The sequence below is a fragment of the Peromyscus maniculatus genome, chromosome 21, assembly GCF_049852395.1.
Source record: "Peromyscus maniculatus bairdii isolate BWxNUB_F1_BW_parent chromosome 21, HU_Pman_BW_mat_3.1, whole genome shotgun sequence".
Taxonomy (NCBI): domain Eukaryota; kingdom Metazoa; phylum Chordata; class Mammalia; order Rodentia; family Cricetidae; genus Peromyscus; species Peromyscus maniculatus.
Genome location: NC_134872.1, coordinates 35,580,520 through 35,605,983, shown reverse-complemented (window position 1 = coordinate 35,605,983; position 25,464 = coordinate 35,580,520). Strand labels below are relative to the sequence as shown.

The 25,464-nt window shown below is 45.6% G+C and overlaps 1 protein-coding gene across 2 annotated transcripts; it reads right to left on the bottom strand.

Annotated features, from left to right (window-relative positions):
- Window positions 1-1,824: 1,824 nt before the first annotated feature.
- Window positions 1,825-24,037, bottom strand: Slc67a2 (solute carrier family 67 member 2). Of its 2 annotated transcripts, XM_042266469.2 has the most exons (7): window positions 19,758-19,846; window positions 18,554-18,597; window positions 16,513-16,575; window positions 14,497-14,626; window positions 13,962-14,187; window positions 11,201-11,410; window positions 1,825-5,831 (listed from the first exon to the last, which is right to left on the bottom strand). In XM_042266469.2, exons 5-7 carry the CDS (start codon window positions 14,086-14,088, stop codon window positions 5,056-5,058), a joined length of 1,113 nt encoding a protein of 370 aa, XP_042122403.2. In that variant the 5' UTR covers window positions 14,089-14,187; window positions 14,497-14,626; window positions 16,513-16,575; window positions 18,554-18,597; window positions 19,758-19,846; the 3' UTR covers window positions 1,825-5,055. The 2 variants fall into 2 exon arrangements, with proteins under 2 accessions (XP_042122403.2, XP_006987561.3); XM_006987499.4 differs by lacking the exons at window positions 13,962-14,187; window positions 16,513-16,575 and adding an exon at window positions 23,849-24,037 and having other exon boundaries at window positions 19,758-19,845.
- Window positions 24,038-25,464: the final 1,427 nt, after the last annotated feature.

Genomic DNA, 25,464 nt, shown 5'->3' with positions numbered 1-25,464 from the left:
AAAGCATTACACGAAAATTCTAGAAATAAACAATATATGAGTTTGCAATGCATATCATTGTGAGAAGAGTGGTGTACAACTTGTATGATGTCACTCTGTGCCTTGTCTCCATAGTTTCCCTGTGTGCTACCCATACATTAGGGACTTAGCAGCCATCTTGGTTATTATGTCAACTGTGCTGACAATGCATTGCCTGTGTTCTTCTTGGCCCCACTGCACTGAGAATGCAGTTCAGATCTGCCAAAGTGAAGCTATAAAGTGCTTGCTGTAAGCTTACAGCTTGGGACAAAAGAATAAACTTGTTGGTGAAACTGTGTACTAAGATAAAGAAGTTTGTGCTACATTTGCTCCAGTACCTCAAACTGGAAACGTTAGAGTGGTTAAGACGGGAAAAGTTAAATTGGTATCTGTTTAGGAAAAAACAGGCTCTGTGAGGTTTGACACTGCCTTTGGGATCTTAGAATGAACATTTGGCTGGTGGGTGCAAGGGCACTTAGCAGTGAGTCCTAGATAAGCCTGAAGAAAGGTTACCCTTGCCCATGTTCCCAATTGCCACCTTTCATTCTAATTGTATCCATTTTCTTCATGCACTGAAGGATTTTTATTTATCAAGATATAATAGTTTAAGTCAACTGATAAAAATACCATTTTTCCATTATTGCCATCAAGAATTTTCATCTTCTATCATTCTTCTGTGTGCCTTTGTTCTGGTTTTTATTGATGAAACACCATGATGGAAAGCAAATTGAGGAGGAAAGTGTTTATTGAGTTTGCACTTCAACACCACTGTTCATCACCGAAGGAAGTCAGGACAGGAACTCAAACAATGCAGGAACCTGGAGGAAGCAGTTGATGCAGAGGCCATGGAGGAATACTGATTACTGGCTTGTGCCTATGGTTTGCACCCCATGGCTTGCTCAGCCTACTCTTATAACATCCAAGAACACTAGCCCAAGGATGGCACCACTCACAATGGCCTGAACCCTCCCACACGAGTCCCTAATTAGGAAAACACTCTCCAGGCTTGCCTACTGATCTTATGGAGGCAATTCCCCTTTCCCAGTGACTCTGGCTTGTGTCAAGTTGACATAAAACTGTCCGGCACAGGCTTCTTCTCTTCTTGGCCTCCCAATATCCATGCATCCATTTGTCCCTCCTGGCTCATGTGGATCACCGTTCCAGTGTCCATACTACTCTCCCAGCATCTATGTGTCTCCCACCGCAGTTAGAGGATCTTACTAAAATCTGTGTTTGGGAGCAGTGGTCCACATCACCTACAAAACTAAGCTGCTGGGCATGGCACGTGAGCTCCCCACCATGCTTTCAATTCTATCCAGTGATTCTCCATCCTAAGTGTGTTAAGTGTCTGGACCTCGGGGGTCAAGACATGCAGCCAGGTAGAGAACCAGCATTATCTTTTCCCCTTTGGTGGGCTTCAGGAAGAAGGTCAGTGTCCAGGTCACTCAGTTCATGACTGAGCCTTTCAATATGCCTTCGTGGTTCCCATCTTTTTCTCATCCTCTGACCTGAGCTGGGCACCTTATGCTCTGTGGGAAAGCTATGCCTTCTGAAATACAGAGTTCCACAAGAGAGAGCCCTATTGCACAGCATCCACTTGTGCCTGGCATGTTGGGGGTAGGTGGGTAAGCTCCCCTTCATAAACAGTCCAGATCTCTAAAGCAAATTTCCATGCAGCTCCAAGTTAAAAACTACATGAAGGTATTTTTCACTTATACAGGAACAAGTGCATGTGGCACAACCTACTATTTTAGACAAGATTATGGATGACATGCAAGAGAATTTAAACAACACGACACACACACATTAACTGAGAAAATTTAATTTCCCTGAGATTTTATCCTATAAAACATATAAATCCCACTCACCAGCCCAGTGGCTGTCAAAGCTTTCTGTGTGAACAGATCAGCTAGACAGCTCCTCAAAGTGGTCCCTAGCAGGAATGTGCTGGGGCTGGAGCATGTACACATCCCAGGACATGGTGGTCTATGGACCACACTTTGAACAAGACACCAGACAAGATGAAATGTGAGAAAACATTTACCAAAGGAGACAAAACAAACAAAAAAACAACCATCAGATTAACTAATCACTAAAGTCGCTAATACAGGATAACAGTGTTTCTCTAGATATTGGTTATTCTGGTTTCCAGAATCTCCAGGTGTCTTATTAATTTTAAAGCCTCATTAATTTCATAGGTTTGACTTAAAAAATAAAGTGCTATGGTTTTAAGTGCTATGGCTACCATAAGCATTTGTAAGAAAAACTGACCGTCTCTGAATGTGCCAACAGTCTTTGGAGAAACGCTTCTGAAACCTTACTTCATTACATCATGGTAATCGTTCATTTATTGTCCTTCTGAGCCTAGTCTCCATGACATTTAGATGCTGCATGAGGGCATGGCCATTCACGCCATGCTTTGGTCTCTTAAGAGTCCTTAGCTCCTGTGTTTAATTCACAGTGGAAACACTTTAAAAGAGAACTTTTCTTTTTGTAGCCAAAGAGAAAAAGATAAAAAGTACTTTCAATTGTCATAAATATTTGAGTTTATCCCACCTACAACTTCTAAAACTACGGAAACACCTTTTTATGACTTATAAATAGTAAACATTAGTTATGAAATACTAGTGCATTAACATGTCACTCACAATTACATGTTATGTTAGGGTGAAAACATATACTAGTGGAATAATCAAGAGGATGAAAAGGAATGTGAATTTGGGCTGTTTGTGAGAGAGTGGCCCCTAAGCAATATTCCTAAACAATCAGTGTAATCCCAGTGGTCAAAAGGTTGGTCCACGTGAGTCTGCGAAGCCACCTTCTGGGCCACTCCTGGGTACTGGTGGAGTGATGGCTTAAAGTTACAGAGAAGGACACATCCACACTCCCAACGCACCAAAGTAAAATGAAATAAAGCAAATAACTTTCAAAAGCCCCAGTACAGCCTGTCTCTCTGCAGCCCGGGATGGCCCTGACCCTTTCTATGTATAGAATGTTCCCATGTTTTCCCTTTACTATCAGCACATTAACACCAGAATAACACAATTCCTCAGAGGCCCAGCTTCTGAGATCACAGATCTTCCCAAAGTCCAAAGTGATTTAGTCCCAGAGAGTAGAGAAGGCCTCCCAGAAAGCTGCTTCTAGTGCAGACTGACTTCTGAGTGGTGTGAAAGATGGTATACCACAGTTGTAAGCAGTAAGTTCAGGGGACATGTTCAGTTAGCTATTAAAAACTGTAGTCTCTCGCTTTTACTTTAATAAAAACTAGTACATTTAACAGTGCTCCTTCCCCTCTATGAAATATGGCCACTGGTGCCTAAAAACCCAGATTTGGCTTTGCAAGGCCTGTCCATCTGTGTCTGGGAGGTAAGCTCAGCATCTAGTTGTTTACTGGTGGAGAACGCAACAGGTTGGTTTAAGTAAAGCAGCTACTCCAGTCTCTGGGATTTTGACAGAGAAGCTACTTTTGGCTTCTGGGTTTAACAGAAAACCTGCCCTCCATAGGGGTGACCAGCATGTGACATAGCACCCATTTTTCAATGGGACACTGCTCCTTACATATGGGTCTTCCATCCTTCCACATACCAAGTTGCTCTCCCACCACTGGCACCTCTTTGTAGTGTGCTGCCTTTCCCTGGTAGTAAATGTTAACTTTACTGGCCCAGGTGGGAAGAGAAGTCATCGGAGTAAGCTTTGGATATGGTCCCCTGGCAGAGCTGTGCTCAATCTAAGCTTTCCTATCTGCAGCTGACTTCTGGTGGTCTGGCTGGCATCCCTGTACAGGTGAGGACTGGCCATGGCCATCTGGAAATGATACAACCTCTCTGAAATGCCCTTCTGACGAGTCTTTGTCCCCGATTTGCCCAGTTCTAACTCTGCTTCTCCAAGTGGTCCCAATCCATTCTACTCCCCTTTTAGTTTCTTACTCCCATCCCTGCTGGTGGCCATGTCAGAAGTACAGCAGGCGGCAGCTGAAGTTCAGGTGCCAGTCCACCAAGAGAAAAATCTCTGATGGGTCAATCTCATTTTAGGCAAGGCCATGAGGCTCCAGACTATGAAACAGCTTTTGCTTCTGTTGTACCTTTGGTATACGATATACTGTATATGGTGTGGGGAGTCCCCCACTACTTGTACTGTAGTGTGTTTATCTTATGATTACATCTCAATATAATGGGGGCATTGTGATCTGTGGATTGTCAAGAAAGTGATCATTCCTTAAGCCTTATAATTTTGATGAATGAAAATAATATTTCATAGCTAGGCCTACTACTACACGAGGCTTGTGAGTCACACTTAAGAAACTGCTTTAAATCACAGCTCAGATTTATGATTTAGAATAACATTTGAATCCAGGAGCCAGGCTGGCTCAAATTCTGTCGATCTTTATGCTGAGAATTGCAGTTACAGTTTTCTTGTATATCATTAGGTGAAACAAAGCTTCAAAGGAGCTTTAGATTAGACCAGGTACCTTGTTAATGGTCTTTTAGATAAACATTTCCAATTTTGTTCAGCAAGGACACACAGCTGTACTATCTGGCTAGGTTGTAAATACAAAGACAGCCCAATTATTGCTAGCTGGAAAATGGTCGAGTCCTTGCACCCATTTCCTGACCTCAATTTGTGAAAATACATTCTGACTTGTCAAGGCTGGAGAAAATAATTTGACTCTATAGCCCCAAATGAGGGCTGCAGGTGTTCCTGGCAAATTAGAAATTACTACAATCTTTACCTTTGAAATGTGACCTTATGATTCTTACACGGCCTGAGATAATTGGTTGGGATATGTAAACTGTAAAAAGACATGGTAAGATGGAGCAATGTAGTAATACAAGGAGCAACAAGACAGAATATGAGTGTACCAGCATGGGAGGAGCAGCATGAGAATAAAGAAAAGTAACCACCAAGAAAACAGGTGTGTGTGTGTGTGTGTGTGTGTGTGTGTGTATTTTTCTTCTCCTCTCAGAAAAAGTCTAGTTACGCAATGCTGTGGCTTTCTCTTTTGAGCCCTGCCTGCAGCCTGGGGCTGGGTCCCCAAGACTACAATACATAACTACCTGAACGAGGTTTGTTTAGTGACATGATTAAAATAGCCACCAGGGCTAAGGCAGCACCCAGGCTTGGGGGTCCACAGGGACTGATCTCCTGGGCTACTCCTGAGAGGAGAGGGGCAATGATACGGCCCACGGCCGTCACAGACTGGCCCACGCCTATGACAGTGCCACTGGCCTGGGCCCCACCGGCCCTCAGCTGGAGGTCGGTGATGCAGGTTCTCCCGATGGTGGTGGAGAAGGACAGAAGTGTCGAGGAGAAGACCACCACATCCATGGTGGTGGCCGTGGAGTAGAGCAGCAGCAGCAGGCAGGTGAGCGCGCTGGAGTGCAGCAGGACCGTGTGGGAGTTGTGCTTGTACAGCCGTAGAATGGGCCCCACGGCGAAGCCAGCCAGGGCACCCAGGGCGCTGGTGTAGCTGATGAGGTAGCCCGTGGTCTTGGGCCGGACCCCGAAACGCTCCTCCAGGGCCAAGACGTAATTACTGTAGTACAGCATGACAGCTACCCCCATCAGCAAGCGTACAAGAAACACGTCCCACAGTGAGGAAAATAGGAGGCTCTTCATGTCCTTCAAGGCTGACATGACCTCAACCCAGGGCCTCTGCACTTCCTTCTCACTCCTCCTGGTCCTAGGGGTGGCGGCTGCTCCCGGCAGTGCGCCTTCTGACTTTCTGGGTGCCGTAGCTTGCTTCTGATGCCGGGTCCAACCATTCTCCGCGCTGTTGAGGTTTGTTTCTCTCCAAGGTAACAGCCAAACAAGACCTAACGACATGGCAAGAGACCTGTTAACACAGTGTGCTGAATGCCTACAGTGGCTCCCTGGGGGATAAACGAGCATCCGTATGAGATCACTCACCTGTATTTTACACTACATTTACTTGGTTATTGATTCCAGCTTCCCCACCAGTCCCACAGTTCCACTGTGGCATCGGGACCCCTAGCAATGGACTCTTGAGTTCTGTAAAAGCTCCTGAAACTACACGCAAAACAGTCACTGTCTTCTTGGCTCGGGTGCTGACTTCTCTTATGCCATCACTTCGTAGCTGTGCCCTTACATTCCCTAAAGTGTACATGTAAATGTTTTTCTCAACAAAATTTCCAAATTATCTGTCTACCTGTCCACTCATCTATCCAAGTGTATGAGCACACACAGTTCACAGGGTGCGTTTCCAATGCGCTAATGACACCAGAAATGCACAAATAAATAAGTCAAAGCCCTGTGAAAATCCTGCCCTCAAAAAACCCAAACCTAAATGGAGATTTAGACAAGTCAATGGGCAACTGTCTTACAATGTAAGGGCCGTGTTGAAAGAGGGGCAGAGGCTGGCAGTACAGCCATAATGGGCCTTGGCCAGTGGCCAGGAGAGACAGCTGGACAATAGTAGCCATCAGAAAATACCATGTGGCTTCTTTTCCATCCGGGGCCACCAGGTGTTTTCAAGGGTCACACTTGCAAAACCACAGAGTGCCACGCACAGGGACCACGCCACTCAGCCTTATGCAGCACATATGATCGGCATTCAGACAAGCCAACCACTGACCCCCCTGACTGTCATGCTTCTGCCTTGAGTCTTTTAGGACTTCTTAGCAATCTATGCTAAAAAAAATTTCTTAAAGTGGAACTTATATTTTCTATTCTAAGACATTCTTCCAAGTATATCCTTAATGGTCTTTCTGCACTCCAAGTTCAGTCTGGCCCAATGGCTGTTTCATGTTGTTTTCAACCACCTCATGAGTGCATGGCTTTGTCTAAACACTGTATAAAGATTTCAGCCATGAACACTTTTATGACAAAAAAGAACCACAGTTAATCAAAGACCTGGGTACTTTTAATCTATTCTTATCTCTAAGAGGGCCATTTTATCAAAGAATCCTCATAAAAACTGCTGTTGAGCCGGGCGGTGGTGGCGCACGCCTTTAATCCCAGCACTCGGGAGGCAGAGCCAGGAGGATCTCTGTGAGTTCGAGGCCAGCCTGGGCTACCAAGTGAGTCCCAGGAAAGGCGCAAAGCTACACAGAGAAACCCTGTCTCGAAAAACCAAAAAAAAAAAAAAAAAAAAAAACTGCTGTTGATAGTCTCAGTCTCAGAGATAAGAGTAGAATTAATAAAAGAAGCGATGGAGGATGTAGCTGAGTCAACCGAGTGTTTGCCTAGTGTGCACAAGGCCCTGGGTTCCATCCCCAGAACCACATGAAGTGGAGATGGTGGCACACACCAGTATCCAGGGGACAGTTGGAGGTTAACCTGGGCTACAAGAGACCCTGTCTCAAAATCATAGTGGTGATGATGATGCTTGGGCAAAACCGCCTCTGTGCAAAATCTCCCTGGTTCCTGCAGCAAGGCCATGAGTGTTGCTAGCAACATTAGACTAGGTGAGAAAACCAAAGAGGCATTCTAATAGCTCGCGTTAATGAACAGCAAGGCAGGGTATGAGCGTGAGTCTGTCAGACACCACAGCCTGATTTCTCAGCTGGAAGAAGACAAGTTAGAGCAGAAGGTGTGACAGCGGCAAGGGAATGAGAAAACCAGGGGCTACTTGGGTGGAGGGCACCGGGACTCTGTACCTAGCCAGATGGTTTTCCCATTCCTCTGGTGTGCCTGGCATTGCTTCAGCATGCCTACTCCCAGATGTTTAAATGGGAAAAATAGATCTCTAGTACTCCAGTTACTGTGGCTGGGAACGTGTGCAACTGCATATTCCACATCTGCCCATATGTTCAGGCTGAGGTAAAATAAAAAACAGCACCATCAGTGAGATCCAAAGACACAGAATGTGGTTCTCCAAACAAAACAGCTACCGCCTTCATTAGATCAGTTGTGTCCAGTTGTAAGAATTCATCATACACAAATATATATTCATGCATGCATGCCAATAACAATCAAAGAGAAGAAGGAACTATCAATTTGAGTGAGTAGAGGGGACATGGGAGGGCTGGGAGGAGGGGGATATGGAAGCAGCTGGAAGGAGGAAAGCAAAGGGAGAAGTGATATAATGATATTTTAATTAAAATGCACTTTAAAATAATATTTTAGAAAATTATTAAACTAATTAAAAAAATCACCATCAGATTTTACTGACTGTAGACACTACATCATAGAAGGAAGGGTAGGGGGTTGGTCTGGATTCCTGCTTGTGATTCCAAGACTCCAGGGCTCCTCCAAAATCATTTGTGTGCAATTTCCACCTCAACTACACATGCCATCGTGGTTGTCAAAGGAGATGCTAGGCCATCTAGGCTGGGGGAAGTTAATTAGGAGGGTCTCCATCTATGTAGCTATTGGAAGGGAGCATCCTCCATGCTGGATGAAGACTTTCTAGTCTGGCTGCTTACATCCACTCATGCTATTGCCAGTGGTCCTTACCCATGCTCTGTAGTAAGGAAGCCCAATGACCCATGGGCTTCCTGGATTGATCTTTGGTGGAACTGCACTTGCCCTTTTGTTGGAAGCTTTTAAAGAGGGGTAGACATGCTTTAGTCTCCCGAGAAGAAAGTCTCACTACAAAAAGATCTCTACAGTCACTTTTGGCTTACATGCTTGTAAAAAATATTAAATATTTGTCTTTTCTATCAAATACTATAAAACTTAGGTTTATGACCGGGAATTCATATCTTTTTTATTTTCTCCTCCTTGTAAGACCTATATGCAAATGTTTTAATCTCTCCCTATGGAGTAAAACCTTTGTTTACACCAAGTTCCTACTACATTCTGTGATGAAACTGATGCTTTCCCCTTCATTTCCTTTGCACTGATGTTTTGAAAGTAACCAATGGCAACAGACTGTACGCTGACTTTCACAAGGTTCCCAGCAAAGCATCAGGGCTCTTTCTTGGGGGAGGGTGCAGGTTCAGATCCCGAGAGAAATTATCAAGCGGTTCTGTCTGTCAAAACTGAAAATAAACTCATGAACCTCACTTCCAGAATCTGAAAGGGGCCAACATGGAACTTGCTGCTCATTATTAGGCCCCAAGGTGAAGAAGGATCAAACCCTTAGGGTAAAGTGGAATATCATTAAATGGAAAGGCAGCCAGACAGTCTGCATGGCTTCTCTCATTCACGAAACTGTTTATTCAAGACCTGTCCATGTCATGGTCTCCTGTCTTGGAGTAGCTAGCTCTCTCCACAGTGCAGGGGGTCTTTCTTATTCATTGAATACCGTGGAATATGTGGGGGAACAGAAACCGCAGAGAGAGCATCTAGTATAATGCCTGCCCTTGTGCAGGATGTCGTAGAATCGAAGCACGAAACTGAAACAGTAACAGAGTTTTCAAAGCACTGCGAAAAACCCTTAGCTGTAGTTTTATTCAGAATGAGCGGGCAAAGACGTCAAATGAAGCAAATGTCTGAGGAGAAGTGAATGACCAGAAGAAGAGGGTTGGGACAGACACATGACAGGAAATGTGCCCAGCAGAGAAAGTCAGTGCGAAGCCTTCCAGGGGGAGCCAGCCTGCACATGTGAGGTAGGCCAGGAAGGCTGTGTGGCAGTTCAGGTGGGGGAGGGAACATGGCATTGTCCATCACTGTGCAGGAGGAATAAAGCATGTCACGACCCTGGGGTCTGTGGCAGGAAAATCCATAGTTGCTCTTTTTTTTTTTTAAAACTTCCATATTTTTTTGAAAAGTTTAATAGCTCTATTAAAAATAGAGATGTTTTCATATATATTATAATAACTAATACATATCGTACAAAAAAATGGAATTGGTCCCTGTCTTATGCCACACACAAAAATGAGCTCAAGATGGATTAAAGACGAAGGTAAGGCTTACACACGTGATACCCTGAGGACAAGGGAGGCAGGCAGCTTCTGAGAACTGGGCTTGGCACTGATGCTTCTGGGTGCGCCACCAGGAAGACAGGCGATAAAAGCAGGAAGAGGCAGGGGACCTACAGTAAACCAAAACCCTTCTGCAAAGAAGGAGAAATGGTCTCTGAAGTCAAAGGGCAATGTAAAGAACAGATGTTATCTGCAGATCCAGTATCTGATTTAAAAAAAAAAAGTTAATATTAAGTCAGACAAAACCCTAGCATGGGGCAGGGAGGTGGGCACAAAGTCCCACTCCAGGGGAGGAGCCACTGCTGGTCAGTGCTGCCGGCCAGGAGAGGAGGTTTGCTCTAGGGGTGTGGCCCCTGCTAGGCCTCACACCCCCCAGTGAACTGACACACTGAAGAGCAGATGGGCAGCACTGAGGGGACTTTTATTTCAAATGAAGACACCAGCTGGCTGAGTACGGAATGGGGAGTGGATCTTGGGAGAGATGAATTTCCTCGAAATGTCATGTATGGAATTCTTAAACAAGTAAAACATAAAACTAATTCATTTATTCTGAAGAATAAGTGTTTCCCAGAGAGCACATTGGGACAATTATCAACATTTAACATTTTGCACCATTGCCTACTTAGGTTTCCCATTTGTATCCAAAGTTTTTCACATGTGTAATAATATAGTGATTAAATTTTTGTAACAATATTAAAAAAAAAAAGTTAGTATCCAAGCTATACAAGGTATTCTTTCAACTCAATAGCAAAAAGGCAAAATGAAACAAGTTTAGCAAAGGACTAAAATGCTTCTCCAACAAATGGTAAGCAAAATGGCGCCCAACATCACCAACAACCGGAAGTTCAAGTCAAAGCCACAGTGAGTTGTTACCTCCTCCTCTAAGAGGATTATTGAATAATGACAACCCTAAAACGATGAGAGTGGGGATGCAAAGAAAGGGAAGCCGGCACAATGCTGTGGGGATACCGACTCGTCTATAGTCACTAGGAGAGCACTAGAGAAGATCTTCAAATCAACATTCATTCTGGAACAATGACTCTGCCTATTCTATTATTATTATTATTAATGTGTGTGTGACTGTCTATGTCTGAGTTATATGTACACAGTGAGGCCCACGGAGGCCAGAAGAGGATGTCATACACCTCGGAGCTGAAGTTACGGATAGCTGTGAGCCACTGATACAGCTGCTGGGAATCCTACTCTGGTTCTCTGCAAGGGCAGCAAGAGCTTTAGGCCCTGAGCCATTCCCCTAGCCACAAGTCAAGTCGGCCTATTCTGTATTAAAAAAAAAAAACAATCACAAGGCGATAGAAATGGGTAGACTAAGTGTACATGTTCAACAGTCAACTCACCAGCATTGAGAAGGAAGACAGAAGAGCAGATGAAAGCCGTCACATAGAATCCACCATCCAGCTCTGTCAGATATCCACCAACCATGGGGCCCAAGATGAAGCCTACACCCGAGGCTGTGTTGAACTGTCCCAGTACAAGTGGCCGCTCCTTCTCTGTGACCAGGTCAGAAAGCAGTGCCCTGGAGATGGAGAGGGTGTGTTTAAAAATACCTGCAAGGGAGAAGAAATGTGCTCTGTAACTGTCTGCACTCTGGAGGAGCAGACCCCTCTGAGCCAAATGGAGTTCTCTCTGAGCCAAATGGAATTCTTGCTACCATTTTCTCTGGACCACTAAGGCCTGCAGGACTCATGCCATGATAAATGGAACCCAGAGCCAGCACCATAATAATGGTTGGTCAACTCATCTCTACCATTGAGTGTCTTAGACTTCAGCTATGATATGGCCAACAATCCTTGTCATCCAATTGAAATCCCTGGTGGCTGTTAGGTCTCGGGCAGTCTAAATATCCAGAAATGAGCGTCAACATGAGCTATAGGAAGATTTCTGGCAGTTAAATAAAAGTCAGAATTCCTCAGGAACTTGTGAAACCAAAACCAGTTCCCATCTGACAAAGGAGTCATTTCCCTTACCTCTGGCAGACAGGGCAAATGCTACATGTGGTTGGCATATTCCAAGCACATGCTGGTCTCCAGTTGCCTCCAGTATCCTAAGCACCTGCTGTACACTTCAAAGTCCACGCTGGCATTCTACTCATCTCCTCCTTTTCTAATGGCAAGGTTTGCCCCCTGCCCCACCGTTCCCATTGTACTTTCTCTCTCCTATCTCTCACTATCTCACTGTCTTCACTATTCTTCCCCTCTCCCCTCTCCCTGGCCATGCCCAGTCTGCTGGCCATATTCAATCTACCTCTTTCTCTCTCTTCCCTGGAGGTTTTCTCTCTTTTACCTATAACGAAAACTTTAACCACACAACGGGATGGTCAGGTTGGCAGTTCCTTTACTGTGCCCCCCTAGCCTACAGTGGCTTCCTCGGTTACCTGGCTACCATGCCACTCACTCATGGCAAACCGTGACTGCACACCTGCCCTGTGCCCCCACTGATCCTAACCTGGGGATAAAGCAATGAGCTTAGCAAATGAAACAAAAAGGACTGCAACAATAAAACAAACACAAACAGCTAAATCCACCCTCGTGGAACATGGGTTTGTCTTGGGGTAAAACATGCACTGTCTTAGGAGGTCATGAGGGGTATAGGCAGGAATAGCAGAGAAGACACATGTGAGAAGAAACATGGGGCATTTTCATCTAACCAACACCGACTGCCACACCCAAGAAAGACACTAGTCAATGACGGTGGCTTCATCTGACCAATGCCGACCGATTCCTACTAGGCTGAGACCTGTAAATCTGTCTTCCAACTCCCTGATGGCTTCAGCATGACTGTATTCACCACAGGATTGTTTGACATACCTGTGAGGAACACTCAGGAATCTACTGACCAACCCTGGGAACGGGTTGCCAGCCACTTCGGTTGACATGTAATATAAACTAGTATAGGCTCCCTGCAGATCACTGCCCATCACTCCAAGCTGTGACGACACAGTGGCTTCTGCTGGCCTCCTTACAGCGTCTTGTGTGGCCCAGCATGGTGCTGCCATACTGAGTCGACTCCAAGTTTCTGGGTCACAATGAGAGTATGTGCACTGGACACACCGGGTAGCTCATCTGGGAACAAACTGACAAATCCCTTTTACAATTACATACTCTTTCTAGCCTTGTTTTCTGAAGCCTGAAGAAGGGCTGGGGTGAGAGAAAACTTTCAAGATATCTTGGAGGGACTTCACAAACTTCTTTGAAATGACTTCCATGTTAGGGTAACCTTATGAGGGAAGATGACTATCGGGAGAATGTCCCAGAAACAAGTCAGGGGAGGGTTCTTTAGAGGTTGGCAACGGAAGAGCAGATGTCCAGTGCAGGCACAATGTCGGGGTAAGTTTCAGGACACAGGATCTGAGTCTACACCTAACAGCAAAACCTGGCAAAGTTCCCAGTGCTCCCTCTCATTCATGATCCCCAAACACTGTGAGGGGTCAGGTGGGGGCAAGAAGGAATCCAGTATTACTCCTGTCTGCAAAGATCATGATGACCATACACCAGGAGCACAGCTGTTTGGACCAGGCCACTCATACTAAATGAAAACAATCCCATCCGCCCCTTAAATCTCTACCTGTTTTGCAAACAAATTCAGGTTCTCACTCATCTCCCTCACCAGTTTGTAGAGAATTAGGAACAGGACATGGCATAGAATGGTGGATTACAGTGAGGTGTAGTACTGAGAGACACATTGTGAACCAAACAATAATACAATAAATGCCACACCAAGATGCATGTGAACAGCTATTAACTATAATCCCGAATGCAGTGGCGAGCTTTGTTAGGATTGTGGACCACACTTAGAGAACTTCTAAATGTAAAACCACCAACGGGAATGTAGGAGGTACCTTCAATAGCATCCATGTTCTGAATGCAGGCCAAAGAAATGGTGTGATGATCTCAAATGAACTGATTCTCACTGCATGCTAGGGGTAGAGCAAGTAGCTAACTTAATGAGAACAGATGTCCGGTGAGGCAGCCTTGTGACTAGGGTTGCGAAGTCTGTCCAGGCTACACTAGCTAAGGAATGAAAATGGGTGAGATTCTGGATGCTAAGAAAGGCAAGGATGGATATAGATTCCATAGCAGGTCCCCACATACCACACACCTAAGGGTGCAGTTTCCCAGAGTGGATAAAAACATCTCAGTGAAGATGAAAGCCATTTCAAGGTGTGAGAAATAGTCAAGAGCAGTCTGGAAGGAGGAGAACCACCAGCTCCAGGTCCTCTTAACATAGTACTGTAGATTTCCAGAGGGCTGAAGCACAGCTACTGAGCTACATCTCAGGGTGAATCACAGTGCTAGCCAAAGACGTCTCACATGTTCTTGATTGCCTGAACAAACATGGAGAGGCAGGGCAAGGGGAAAGAGACAGGTCAGGTGCAGCAGAGCGATTCACACTAACAAGTCTCTGATAGGCTTTGTCACAGGCTGTGATGGGAGCTTTGGGGAAGTTACCAGAGGGCCTGCCCATAGCAAATGCTCAATAAACAGCAACCAACCACTGGTCAAGCGGTTACCGCCACCGTCATTATGGCAGCCATTGGTCTCTGCAGGTAAGCTCTGATCGAAGAGGCATTATCAGGCAGGCTCAGGTTCACGTAGGGAAATACACTTCTGGGGGAGGGAGTTTCAGAACTCACCCACAGGGACTCTAGCCAGTGTAAACAGGAACACGTTGGTGGATACTCCAAGGAGGAGATAACCCAGGGCACTGAGCAGAATGCACACCAGCAAGGAGGACCGTCTTCCAACCACATCACTCCAGCAGCCCTGACAGGAACAAGCAAACGTCTCCAATAGCAACCACCACCATACAGATACCAGTACATTATGGCCCGAGGAAACGTCAGGGAGCTGGATACGGATATGGTTCTGCCATGGCATGTACCACATGTTATTTTCTCTAGCCATCCCACAAGGCGAATGAAACAAAAAAAATGCCACATCCAACATGATGCCTGACAATCCAGTAGCTGAGAAATTCAATGGGAGGTGAAATTCCCAAGCCTCCCTTTTGTCTTCATTTTTATTGTTTTATGAAACTACACTCCTCTCAGAAACTAGGTTGTTTAGAAATTTTAAAAAATACTGAAAAAGAAGGCGAATAGGAAAAAAAAATAACCATCATGGTCCCAAATCTATGCAATCACAGGCCAGTGTGGGAGAAAGAGGGCCCAGAGGGGGTGGCGTCCTGCCTAGGGTGGAGGACAAGCCGGGCTGTGGGCCAGACCAGCTCTCTGACTGTTCTTATACGTCCTCCATTCCCTCCCAGCCATACGCCAGCTAAAAAAAAAATGTCAAGCCTTGTAGCGGATGGAAGTGCTAGTCAGAGTGCGGGAAGGATTTGTCAGCCTGTTAGCTCTTCCTTCTCTTCCTCCTGTATAGAACATCCCCAAGGTGTTGGGGTCTGAGTAGTTCTGAATAAGGAGAGCGAGAGCAGGAGCAGCAGCAGCAGCAGCTGACAGGTGTCTGGTGGCTGTTCAGACCCATTAACAGCTTGCCATGGCAAGCTTCGCTTTCTCTCTTTCCACTGGGAAAGTAGCTGTTACCAGCAGGCACACACCAATCTGATCAATCAAAAATAATTCAGCCAAACAGGACGTCTTCATCCTGAGCACCCCCCACCCCCACCCCAACACACTGAGACTTAGAGTGAGGCCTTGCTTCAAGAAAGTTTATCTGCCTTCAAATAAAGCTCACTAACCACCAACTGAACAGAGCATTGACACCCCCCCCCCTTCCCCCAGTGACCTTTGGCCTCTGAGCAGTACCCTGTTCTTCCTCTGTCCTGGCTGGGAAGGAGCTGACATTGTGTCCTGCTTCCTTCAAGACACAGTGAGGAGCCACCCTCCCCAGGTAATCAAGGAACCTCAGCCCACCTTTCTGCTTGCCAAAAGCCAAGCATACCTGATCACCTTAGGAAGTCTAAATGCGTACTTAAACAAAGATGTAAATGGTTACTAAATCCTTCACGGTGCTCTGTGAAACATTTCAGTGGTAAAGTCCTCCCAAACACAGACATCCTACAAATGTCATCAACAACCCCCTCCCCTCCCCCACCGGTCTGGTCTTTACTTCAAAGGGTTTCAGAGATTCCTCCACATTCTTCCCAGCATGAGGTCACCTTGTGTCACGGGTGAGTGGCATCATCAGATAGTTCTATACCCTGGGCTCTGGGCCAGGCTGTCTGGGTTCATCCCTGAACACTTATCACTCCCTAGACTATGACCTGAGACACAGGCTTAACCTCACTAAACCTCAGCTTCCCCACCGTTAACATCTACCCCCTCAACTATCTGCCCCCTCAACACTTACTATAAGCCTAGCATGAAATGAGTGTTTTCTAAGGAGGGTCAGGGCGGTCACTGCTCCTGTCTGACTCCGGGATAACCCGTAAAGATCTCAAGCCACTCTCTGGGGACACTTAGGAGGATTAAATGAGATACTCTGAACAGGGCCTCACATTTATACACGCTTGATAATGCTAGTTATTTTTTATGAAAGTGCATAGATTTAAAAAATTCACCTAATTCGACAAAGCATCTTTCTTTGTAAAGATCTGTTCTTAAAATGTTTTTATAAAATGTGTAATTAAAATATGTATATGTACTAATGAAATTATTGGTTAAAGGGGGCATTTTAACTAGGTATCCTACCTTAAAATTCTCTAAGGAAGGTTGTCATTAAATTCCAGCCATACGATATATGAGATGTGCTTTCTAAGTAAAGACACACAACGAAAGGTCAATATAAAAGTGCAGGTATGGGCAGAGCCCACAATAAAGCTCACATTCATAAATGCCAGTTCTGTGCCAGTTGCTCTGATAAGCACTAGAGATAGAAACCAATTGATTAACCATGCCTGATCTTCATCCTAAGAGGCCATAGGTCAGCAGGAAGGAGGAGAGGAACACTGCATGATTGGTAAGCACTAGAGATAGAGACCAATTGATTAATCATGCCTGATCTCCATCTAGGAGGTGGGAGGCTAGCAGGAGGGAGGAGAGGAGCATTGTATGACTAGCCTGCACCATCGATCTGAGATCCAGACACAGGAAGACTTTGGGACCGAGTTTCCAAACAAAGCAGCAGAGTATTTGTTAAAATTCCCTAAATCTTTTCCTCACAAGTGTGAGAAACACACGTCCTGCCTGACAAGCGACTCTGGTCATCTGTCTATTTATTGACTGTGTCAGAGGAGTGCCCAGGAAGAGCCCAGCATGCTAAGCAGGCACGTGAACACCCCACTACTCCCCCGCCCTGCTAGTCACCTTTTGCTGTCAGCAAAGTGATGGCTGACGACTTTTAGAAAAGAAAATAAATTCATTCTGGAATCTGAGATTCAGGTGATAGAGTCAAATTACTTAAACCTTGTGAGTCTTAATTTTCTCTGATTCTAAAAGGGAGGTATGTACTGGAATGTTACAAAGTTCAAATGAGAATAGACTTGAGTGTTATGTAAACTTAACATTTTTAAAAGATGTATTTATTTTTATTGTATGTGCCTGAGTGTTCTGCCTGTATGGAGAGGTCTGGGTCACATTTGCATTCAGCGTGTGAGGAGGGCAAAAGGAGGCATGGGATCAGGCTAGGCAGAGTGCACTTGAGAGGCAGACAAATCTCTGTAGGTTCAAGGCCAACCTGGTCAGGACACAAAGTTACATAGAGATGACCTATGTTAAAGAAAGAAAAAAAAAAAGGACATTGTATTCCCTGGAAATCCCTGGAGTTACAGGCAGGTTTGAGCTGTCATGTAAAGCTATGAACTGAGCCCCGGGCCTCTGAAAGTGCTCCCAACTGCTGAGCCCTCTCTTCAGTACCGACCAGTTCAGTGTCTTAAAAATTTGGAAGAAAGATAAATCAGGGAGTAATTGTTTCCCTATTGTAGAATCTCATTCCATTTCTTTTAAATTAACTAATGCCTTAACAAGGAAGCGCCAAGGAAAACACAAGTTCCCTAAATGTGAGCTGCTAGCCAGCTGATTCGATCGGCCGTGGCTGCCCATCGATGAGAATAAGTAGATGACTCCTGAACCTCCTGAACTGATGGACGCTGAGGTCTCCAGCCACGCCCACAGCGGGCTGGCACAGGGAGACAGACAGGGATGCTCAATGACAGTCTCTGGATGTCAGACTACCAAATGGCTGGGAAGAGGGAGAAAACCACCTCTGAATCCCTCTTCTCCACTTTTTTCGGAATCTAGCCAATCAATTAAAATGGTTTCTACCGAGTGCTCTCGTATATATAACGAGGCACTTAGCTCAGTGTACATACACACTTCCATATAGGAGGCTAGCAGTGCAGGTGGGTTTGACTGCTGTCGATAACATGAAGCAAATACGGGGTGGTAACTTCTGTTGACACTCTTTTCTCCAGTACAAAAATCAGCCCTGAAGCACAGGGACAGCATGCTATACATGTAATACCCCTTCTCCCCAAGGTGTACTAATGGCTCGGTGTGCCCCGCAGAAGAAGCCATGTTAGTCTCTGAAGCACACATCTTCCCATGGGACAAAGAAGGGCAGAGGACAGGACTCTACCTGTCTCCTATCTAAGAAGGCTATGTTTTCTAACCACCTGTACATCCACTACTCAGAAACCCTCAAGCCCACCATGTTATAAGCACCATGGTGGACGACCCACGGTGGCATGTGACTACGTGCTGGAGACGGGCTGCCAGATAGGGGACAACTTACCACAAAGGTGCTGGAGAAGAGCTGCAGGATGCCATAGGAGGAGCCTGAAAGCCAATCACATCGGTAATATTAGAAAAGGCAGCTGGGCGTGGCTAAATGGTTGTGGTAACCATCAGGTAGAAAGCGGCAGAAAACTAACCGGAAAGGGCATCTTCAGGGAGCTAAATTGCCCTACACCTTCCTGCAAAAAATTTTTAACAGTCTTCAAAATAAAAAGAGAGCAAGCAGGAGAATGAAGGCAAGGGCCATTCAGTCAGAGGGACCCTGAACATAGCCCTGCGGTCTTTGCCAGTGAAAATCAGAACCCCGGAAAACCACGTCCTGGTGCTGAATTTTCACCATCTCATAGACCTCAAGCATTTTAGAGATAAGAGGATAAGCGAGGCCATTAGATCCACGAGTGGAAATGCCAGAAGCAGTACAATAATAAAGAGCAGTTAAAAAAAAGAGCAAAATTTAAAACAAAGAAGCTTTAGTTATATAACAAAAGTTCTTTCTCCCCCTCCTCCTGTCTGGCTTTTCCTAAAGGTCTATATGCTCCCAGATGGTCAGCATAATTCAATGTACATATATTGAGGGAATTAATAAATAGAGAAGAGGTCAGGCTACAACAAAGGTGCTGTAGAAAACTCCCTAATTTCTTCTCCAACTTGTGAATGATTCAAGGGCCGATAGCATTAAAGGGTTTTTCAGGATTTAGCATGCACAGTTCTAAGCCCTGGATACTCCTGCCTCTTTCACAAGTCAACTTTGGGACAGAACTGCATGCATGTTTCATGGGCAGAAACTCCATGGGCTTCTGAGATGTGCTGGTGGTGTGGGAGGCTTGGAACTGGTTTCCCAAGGTGACCACTGAAACCCTTGGCCATCAGGTATGACTTCCATAGATTGCCCCTTTGGTCTCATATTAAGTCCCAAAACTATGCTTGTGGACAGGAGGCCATGCCTCGCCTTCAACATACATAATCCAAACTATCAGAGGCCCAGGAAGCAGAGTTTCCATCAGTATGGAATGTGGAAATCACTCAAATATCAAAGCACCTCTGAATACAGGTGGTCCGGGAAAAGATGAATTCCATTTACTCCAGGGTGGTACTTAGAAATATTCTGGCAAGTCATTTCATTTCCTATTTACTTTTGGGTGAGTTACTGTCAGAGGATTGGAAAGTCGGTGTTTTGCAAATAAACAGTATTCAACACTTACACACCACTCCAGCAACTGCAGGGCTCACTCCAAGGGACTTGACATGAAGGCTCAACAGTGGGACAACCATACTGACACCAAACAAGTCCTGTGAGAAACCAAGGTCCAAAGAACTCCAGTTAGTGCTGCAGCTCGGCAGGATTTCAACCAGTGATTCTAAAGCCGTCGGTCAATTGCCAACATCAAACCCATATCTAAACTTCTCAGCCAAAAAGGAACCATAATAGTAGGCCACAATAGCCAGGTGTACGATGGAATCCAGGTAAGTCTACAACCCCCGAGCTTTCTTGACCTAGGATCAGTTTTCATTGCATCATCTTTGTGACTGGCCTGAGGAAGATGTGCCACGGAAGCCCCTCCCCTGAAACAAAGCAAGAAAGAACTGAAGAAGCCCCATGTTATGTGGATAAGGACGGAGGGACTGTTTCGGGGTTTTGCTTCAGTAAGAACCTCCAGTTACTGAAAGGAACTGATGGACCACAGCCTGGTCCTTTTTGAGATGGTCTTACTACGGAGCTCAGGATGGCCTCTTGACTCAGCCTCCTGAGCACTGATATTACAAGCATGTTCCACCAGACTAGGTTTTAAGATCTAACACATGTCAATACCTGATAAGCTCAGGAAAGCATGAGGAAGACAGAAAGTTGGTGACATATTGATATCCATAGAGTACGGTAACTATGAAAATACAGGCTCATCAGCAACAGCTGGCGATATCATTTTAGCACCTTTTGAGTTTAAAAGAGCTTTTTTTTTTTTTTAAACCAGGAAAGCTGGTTGCAGACTCCCTCTTCTCAGGAAGTGGGAATCTAAAATCTCTTCTCCTTTAGTACAATGAGCAATTCCTTCCCGATCCATACTTTCTACAGAACCTTCATTTTTTTTTTTCATACATGTTGCAACCATTCATAAAGGAAGTCAGCTTGGTGGGGCCACCTAACCTGGGCATCGGCATTTCCCAATGGAAACTGATGTGAATACATTCAAGCTTCGGGGCCTTTCACAGGGAATGAAACCTAGTGTTTGTCTGCTGGTGGGTTATCTCAATGAATATGGACTGTCACCTGCTACAGGCTGGAAAGAGGGGACAGAAATGGACCAAGTATCTAGAGAAAAGGGGATAAAGTCATAGACCTCAGCACCATAGACGGACTTTCTTTTCCACCGCCAGCCCCAAGGACGACAGGGCGACTTATTAATTATGAAAGTTTGGCCTTTAGCTTAGGCTCAAACTAGCTCTTATAACTTAAATCAACCCATTTATATTAATGTATGTTCTGCCTCATGGCTTTTTGCCTCTCTTCCATCTTGTACCCCTATTTCCTCTCTGTGTCCTCTGGAGCCTCTCTCCAGGCCTATATTCATCTCTCCTCCTTGCCTTCTCTCTCTCCTGGAAGTCCCATCTATACCTCCTGCCTAGCTATTGGCTGTTCAGCATTTTATTAAACCAATCACAGTGACATATCTTTACACAGTGTAATCAAGTATCTCGAAACATTCTCTTGCAACACAGCACCATCTTGGAAAAATGAGCCAAATGCATAAGCTTACTGTTCCCCGTGAAACAAATTAAAACCTCAAAATGTCAAGAGCTAAAAGTATAACATTTGGCAAATGACTTCTCTAATCTCATGCCCTTCCTCTTCCACGTAGAAATCAGTGTCTCAAGCCTTTGGGGTTGCTAAATATATGAAAGTAGTAACTAACTTGTACATAATACCCTATGGATATTACTTAATAAGTCAGCATTAGCTCCTTCAAAGATATATAAAGCTGCATATGATCAAACTCTTTACAACATTTTTCATAAAAAAAAAATCCCTAATCTTTTTTAAAAAGTATTTGGAAATCATATGTATTTCCCTCAAGATATGCTAATATATTATTCTCTTGAATCTATTATTACATTTCTCAAAATGTTATATCAGACTAGATTTACCATGTGCACAGCATATGGAAAGCATAAGCGAGGCTGTGACTATCCAAGTCTGTGCTGGAAGGCTCCACATAATAAATGATGTATGAACTACTTGATTTCACTGTAATTTTCAAACTTCTCAATTCTGGCTCCTGGTAGTTGATGATACCCTCTGGGTAAAGTCTGGATGTTCCAAGTGATGGCCCGAGTCCTTTTCATCTGGCAAAAGTAAGCTAGGTGCCCTCTGCAATAGTGCCTCAGTGGACTGGGGGGGGATACACATCACCCCGGGTAGATGGCATCTCAGTGGGCTGGAGATACACATCACTCCAAGTGGATGGCACCTCAGCAGGCTAGGGATACACAACACCCCAGGTAGATGGCACCTCAGTGGGCTGGGGATACACATCACTCCAAGTGGATGGCAGTCAAAAACCTTTCCCAGAACAAGGCACAATCACTACCTTTGAATTCCAAATAACTAGACCGCACACAATGGAAGTAAACGACATCTATATCCTAAAAACACAACCAAAAAATAAATAAATAAAACAATGAAGGATGGGGTGGGGGGTGCAGCTTAGTCTCTCAAGTCAAAAGCATGATGGAACCTAAGAAGGGAAATTGTGTGTCTCAGAATCTGAAAGCTCACTGTAGACAGAGACGTCTCTAAGGGCATGGTCCTCAATGTCTCCTGGCTCTGTAAACACAACATTAGGCGCCGTTTCTTTAAGATTCTAACAGATGTTAATTGAACAACCTCTACTAACTGACCAGAGACTGCCTTTCTGTTCCTCGCCTACCTGGTTCTGCATCCTAACTCCTAATTCTAGAGAACCATCAGCCTTGGGAAAAAATAGGAGGCTAACTTCATCTGGGCAGAGAACAGTTCCTGTCTATCAGGCCCAGTGCTGGTCAGATACTAGCCACAAAGTGTCTGCCTTTGACCTTTCAACTAACTGGATCCTTTGCCTGATGAGGAAATCCTATGGGGTGCTTCTTCAAGCTGTAGCCACTGACGAACTTCTAACCAGGCCTATTGAACCAAGCAACCAAACCTCTGCTTGAAAGAGAAATGAGGGTGAATAAGGGTCCCCCTCACTGAAAATGGTCCAAGATTAACAGCTTAACCTTACTACTAAGACTGTAAATTCTCTGGAAGCAGAAGCTGCCTATGGCATCAGAGCTCCAGGGCACGCACGTACCCCATAGCGGGCATCCAGAAATTTCACGAATATTAAATTAATAGGAGGATGGATGGTTGGAGAATGACTTCTTCTTAAGCTTCTCATTTGTACTGGCTGGTTTTTGTGTGTCAACTTGCCACAAGCTAGAGTCATCAGAAAGGAAGGAGCCTCAGCTGAGGAAAAGCCTCCTTGAGATCGAGCTGTAAGGCATTTTCTCAATTAGTGATCAACGGGGGAGGACCCAGCCTATGGGGCGCGGTGCCATCCCTGGGCTGCTGCTGGTCCTGGGTTCTATAAGAAAGCAGGCTGAGCAAGCCATGGGAAGCAAACCAGTCAGCAGCTTCTTCTCCACAGCTGAGTTGCATCAGCTCCTGCCTCCAGGATCCTGCCCTGTTTGAGTTCCTGTCCTGACTTCCTTCAGCGGGGAACAGCAATGCTGAAGTGTAAGCCAAATAAACCCTCTCCTCCCCATCTTGTTTTCTGCTCAGTGTTTGCACACCGCAATAGAAACCCTAAGTAGGACGTCATTCTACAAGGGAAAGGACTATTTGTGACCCAAACCGATACACACATGCATGCAAGTTAAACCAAACAAAAACACGTGCCATTTTGCCAGGAGGCAGTTGTGTGCAATTCACTGTGACTTTCAATTTCAAACTTCAAGGCTGCCCCGGTAGATGGGGTTATCAGCAGCGACTTCCCGACCCCTGCTGTGGAGGAAAGGCCTGTGTCCATAGCGTACTAGCTGCCTCCAGCAGCCTCTGTACTCTGCCCTTGCACCGGCCGGCCGCTGCACACAGCAACTGGAGTCACCCTCCAAAGTGGCAGGGTCACGGAGCCACACCTGAGATCACCTGACAGCACAATTCAGGTTCCGGGGCCGGAGATGTACAAATCCCCAGGAACTCGAGGGAAGTGCAGCCCTTCCAGTACCCCTCGCCTTCACAGTCTCAGTGCTTTCCCCCAGCCCCAGGGCGGGCACTCACCAAAAAGCCGACCAGGTAGAGACACAACAGGAAGCCGCGGGAATCCACTGCACCGGAAGCTGCTGTTGCAGTCGCTGGGGTCTCCGAGGCCAGCCCCTGCCCGGGGGCCGGGCGCCCACGGAGACCCAGCTCCATCCCCGCGCGGGCCGGGGAGGTGGACGCCCCTGCCGCCTGCAGGCCACGCCCCCGCGGTGGGCACGCCCAGAGTTTGCCCCGCCTAGAGCGGAAGCGATCGGTGTGCGCCTGCGCATAAGGAAGGCCGTGGCGCGGGCGGACTGCTGGTTGGCTGCTGTACCTTAACTCGAGAACGTTGACAAACATTTGTGACGAATGATGCCATGTTTCCTTGCTCCCTGGTGGTGTAAAGCAGGAGGGAATCGTGTCATTTTTGCTAGTAGGAGGTTTTCCTCAATGGTAGCCCTCTCTGGCTTGAAGGATCACAGACCCAGAGCCCTACTTCTTTGGCTTGACAGACTTGGAGCAAGTTAATTAAGGTGGCTGTCGAAGCTTTGCTGTGCACTTGAAAAAACAATGGGCAGTAATGTAGATCTGAGAAGTCTAGATCTGAGAAGTCTATCCAGGATTAGCCAGCACGTTTGTCGCTCTGCAAGGGGAACAGGACTGAAATGGGTTCTGCGTTGGGCTTATGGCTTCACAGAGTAACAGCACAGAAGGAGCGTGAAGAATTACGAATGATAAACCTACAATAGAAACATACACGAAGTTATAGGACACACGGCATATGGGAGTGTGGCCCTTGGTGTGCAGACCAACGAGGTAGAGTCTGGAATGATGTAGAGAGGCTCTTTGGAAGAAGCTAAATCATCTAAGCTGAGAAGAGTTGCAGCAAGATGGGTGTGACTTAGACATCCGCACAGAGAGATCCGGAACAGTCGGGGCTTCAGTCACCTAGGACCTAAAAGACCTCAGCAGAACTCTGTGGTTTCATTCTGAGAGCTATGAAAGGATGTGAAGTATTAAATAATGTACCATGGCAGGTAGTAAACTGTTAACCATTCTTAGTAGCCCCTTTTATTTATCTGTTTGTTTGTTTATCTATTTCTTTTTTATTCTCTCATATCATACATCCCAACTGCAGCCTCCCTGCCTCCACTCCTCTCAATCCCTAACCCCCACCTCCCTTCAACCCCTAATCCACTGCTCCTCCATTTACCTTCAGTAAAGAGCAGGCCTCCCAGTGATATCAACTGAACACGAGTAGCCCCACTTTTAGTGTGTGTGTGTGTGTGTGTCTGTGTGTGTGTGATATGTTAATATCAGGTAAAAATGCCTTGACCTGTAGGAATTCTTGGCTTGGCTGTGGCTGACTAGCTATGGGATCTGTGAGAGTAAAAACCCAGTGCCTACTACTGAATTTATGTTTTATCACTGAAGAAACTAGAATCACTAGTTCAAAGGCTGACTTGATTCCTCACAATTGACAAGAATCACACCTGCACTCAACTAACTCCAGTCAAAACAGAGCCTTCTGATTGGAGAGACCAGCCAGGATCTTGTAGCATTCACATGGCTCCAGACCATAAACCTTCACACCTAAAAAATTGCAGCCCTTTAGTAGTATGACTGTGTAAGTTAGCTCTCCATCATTATAGCAA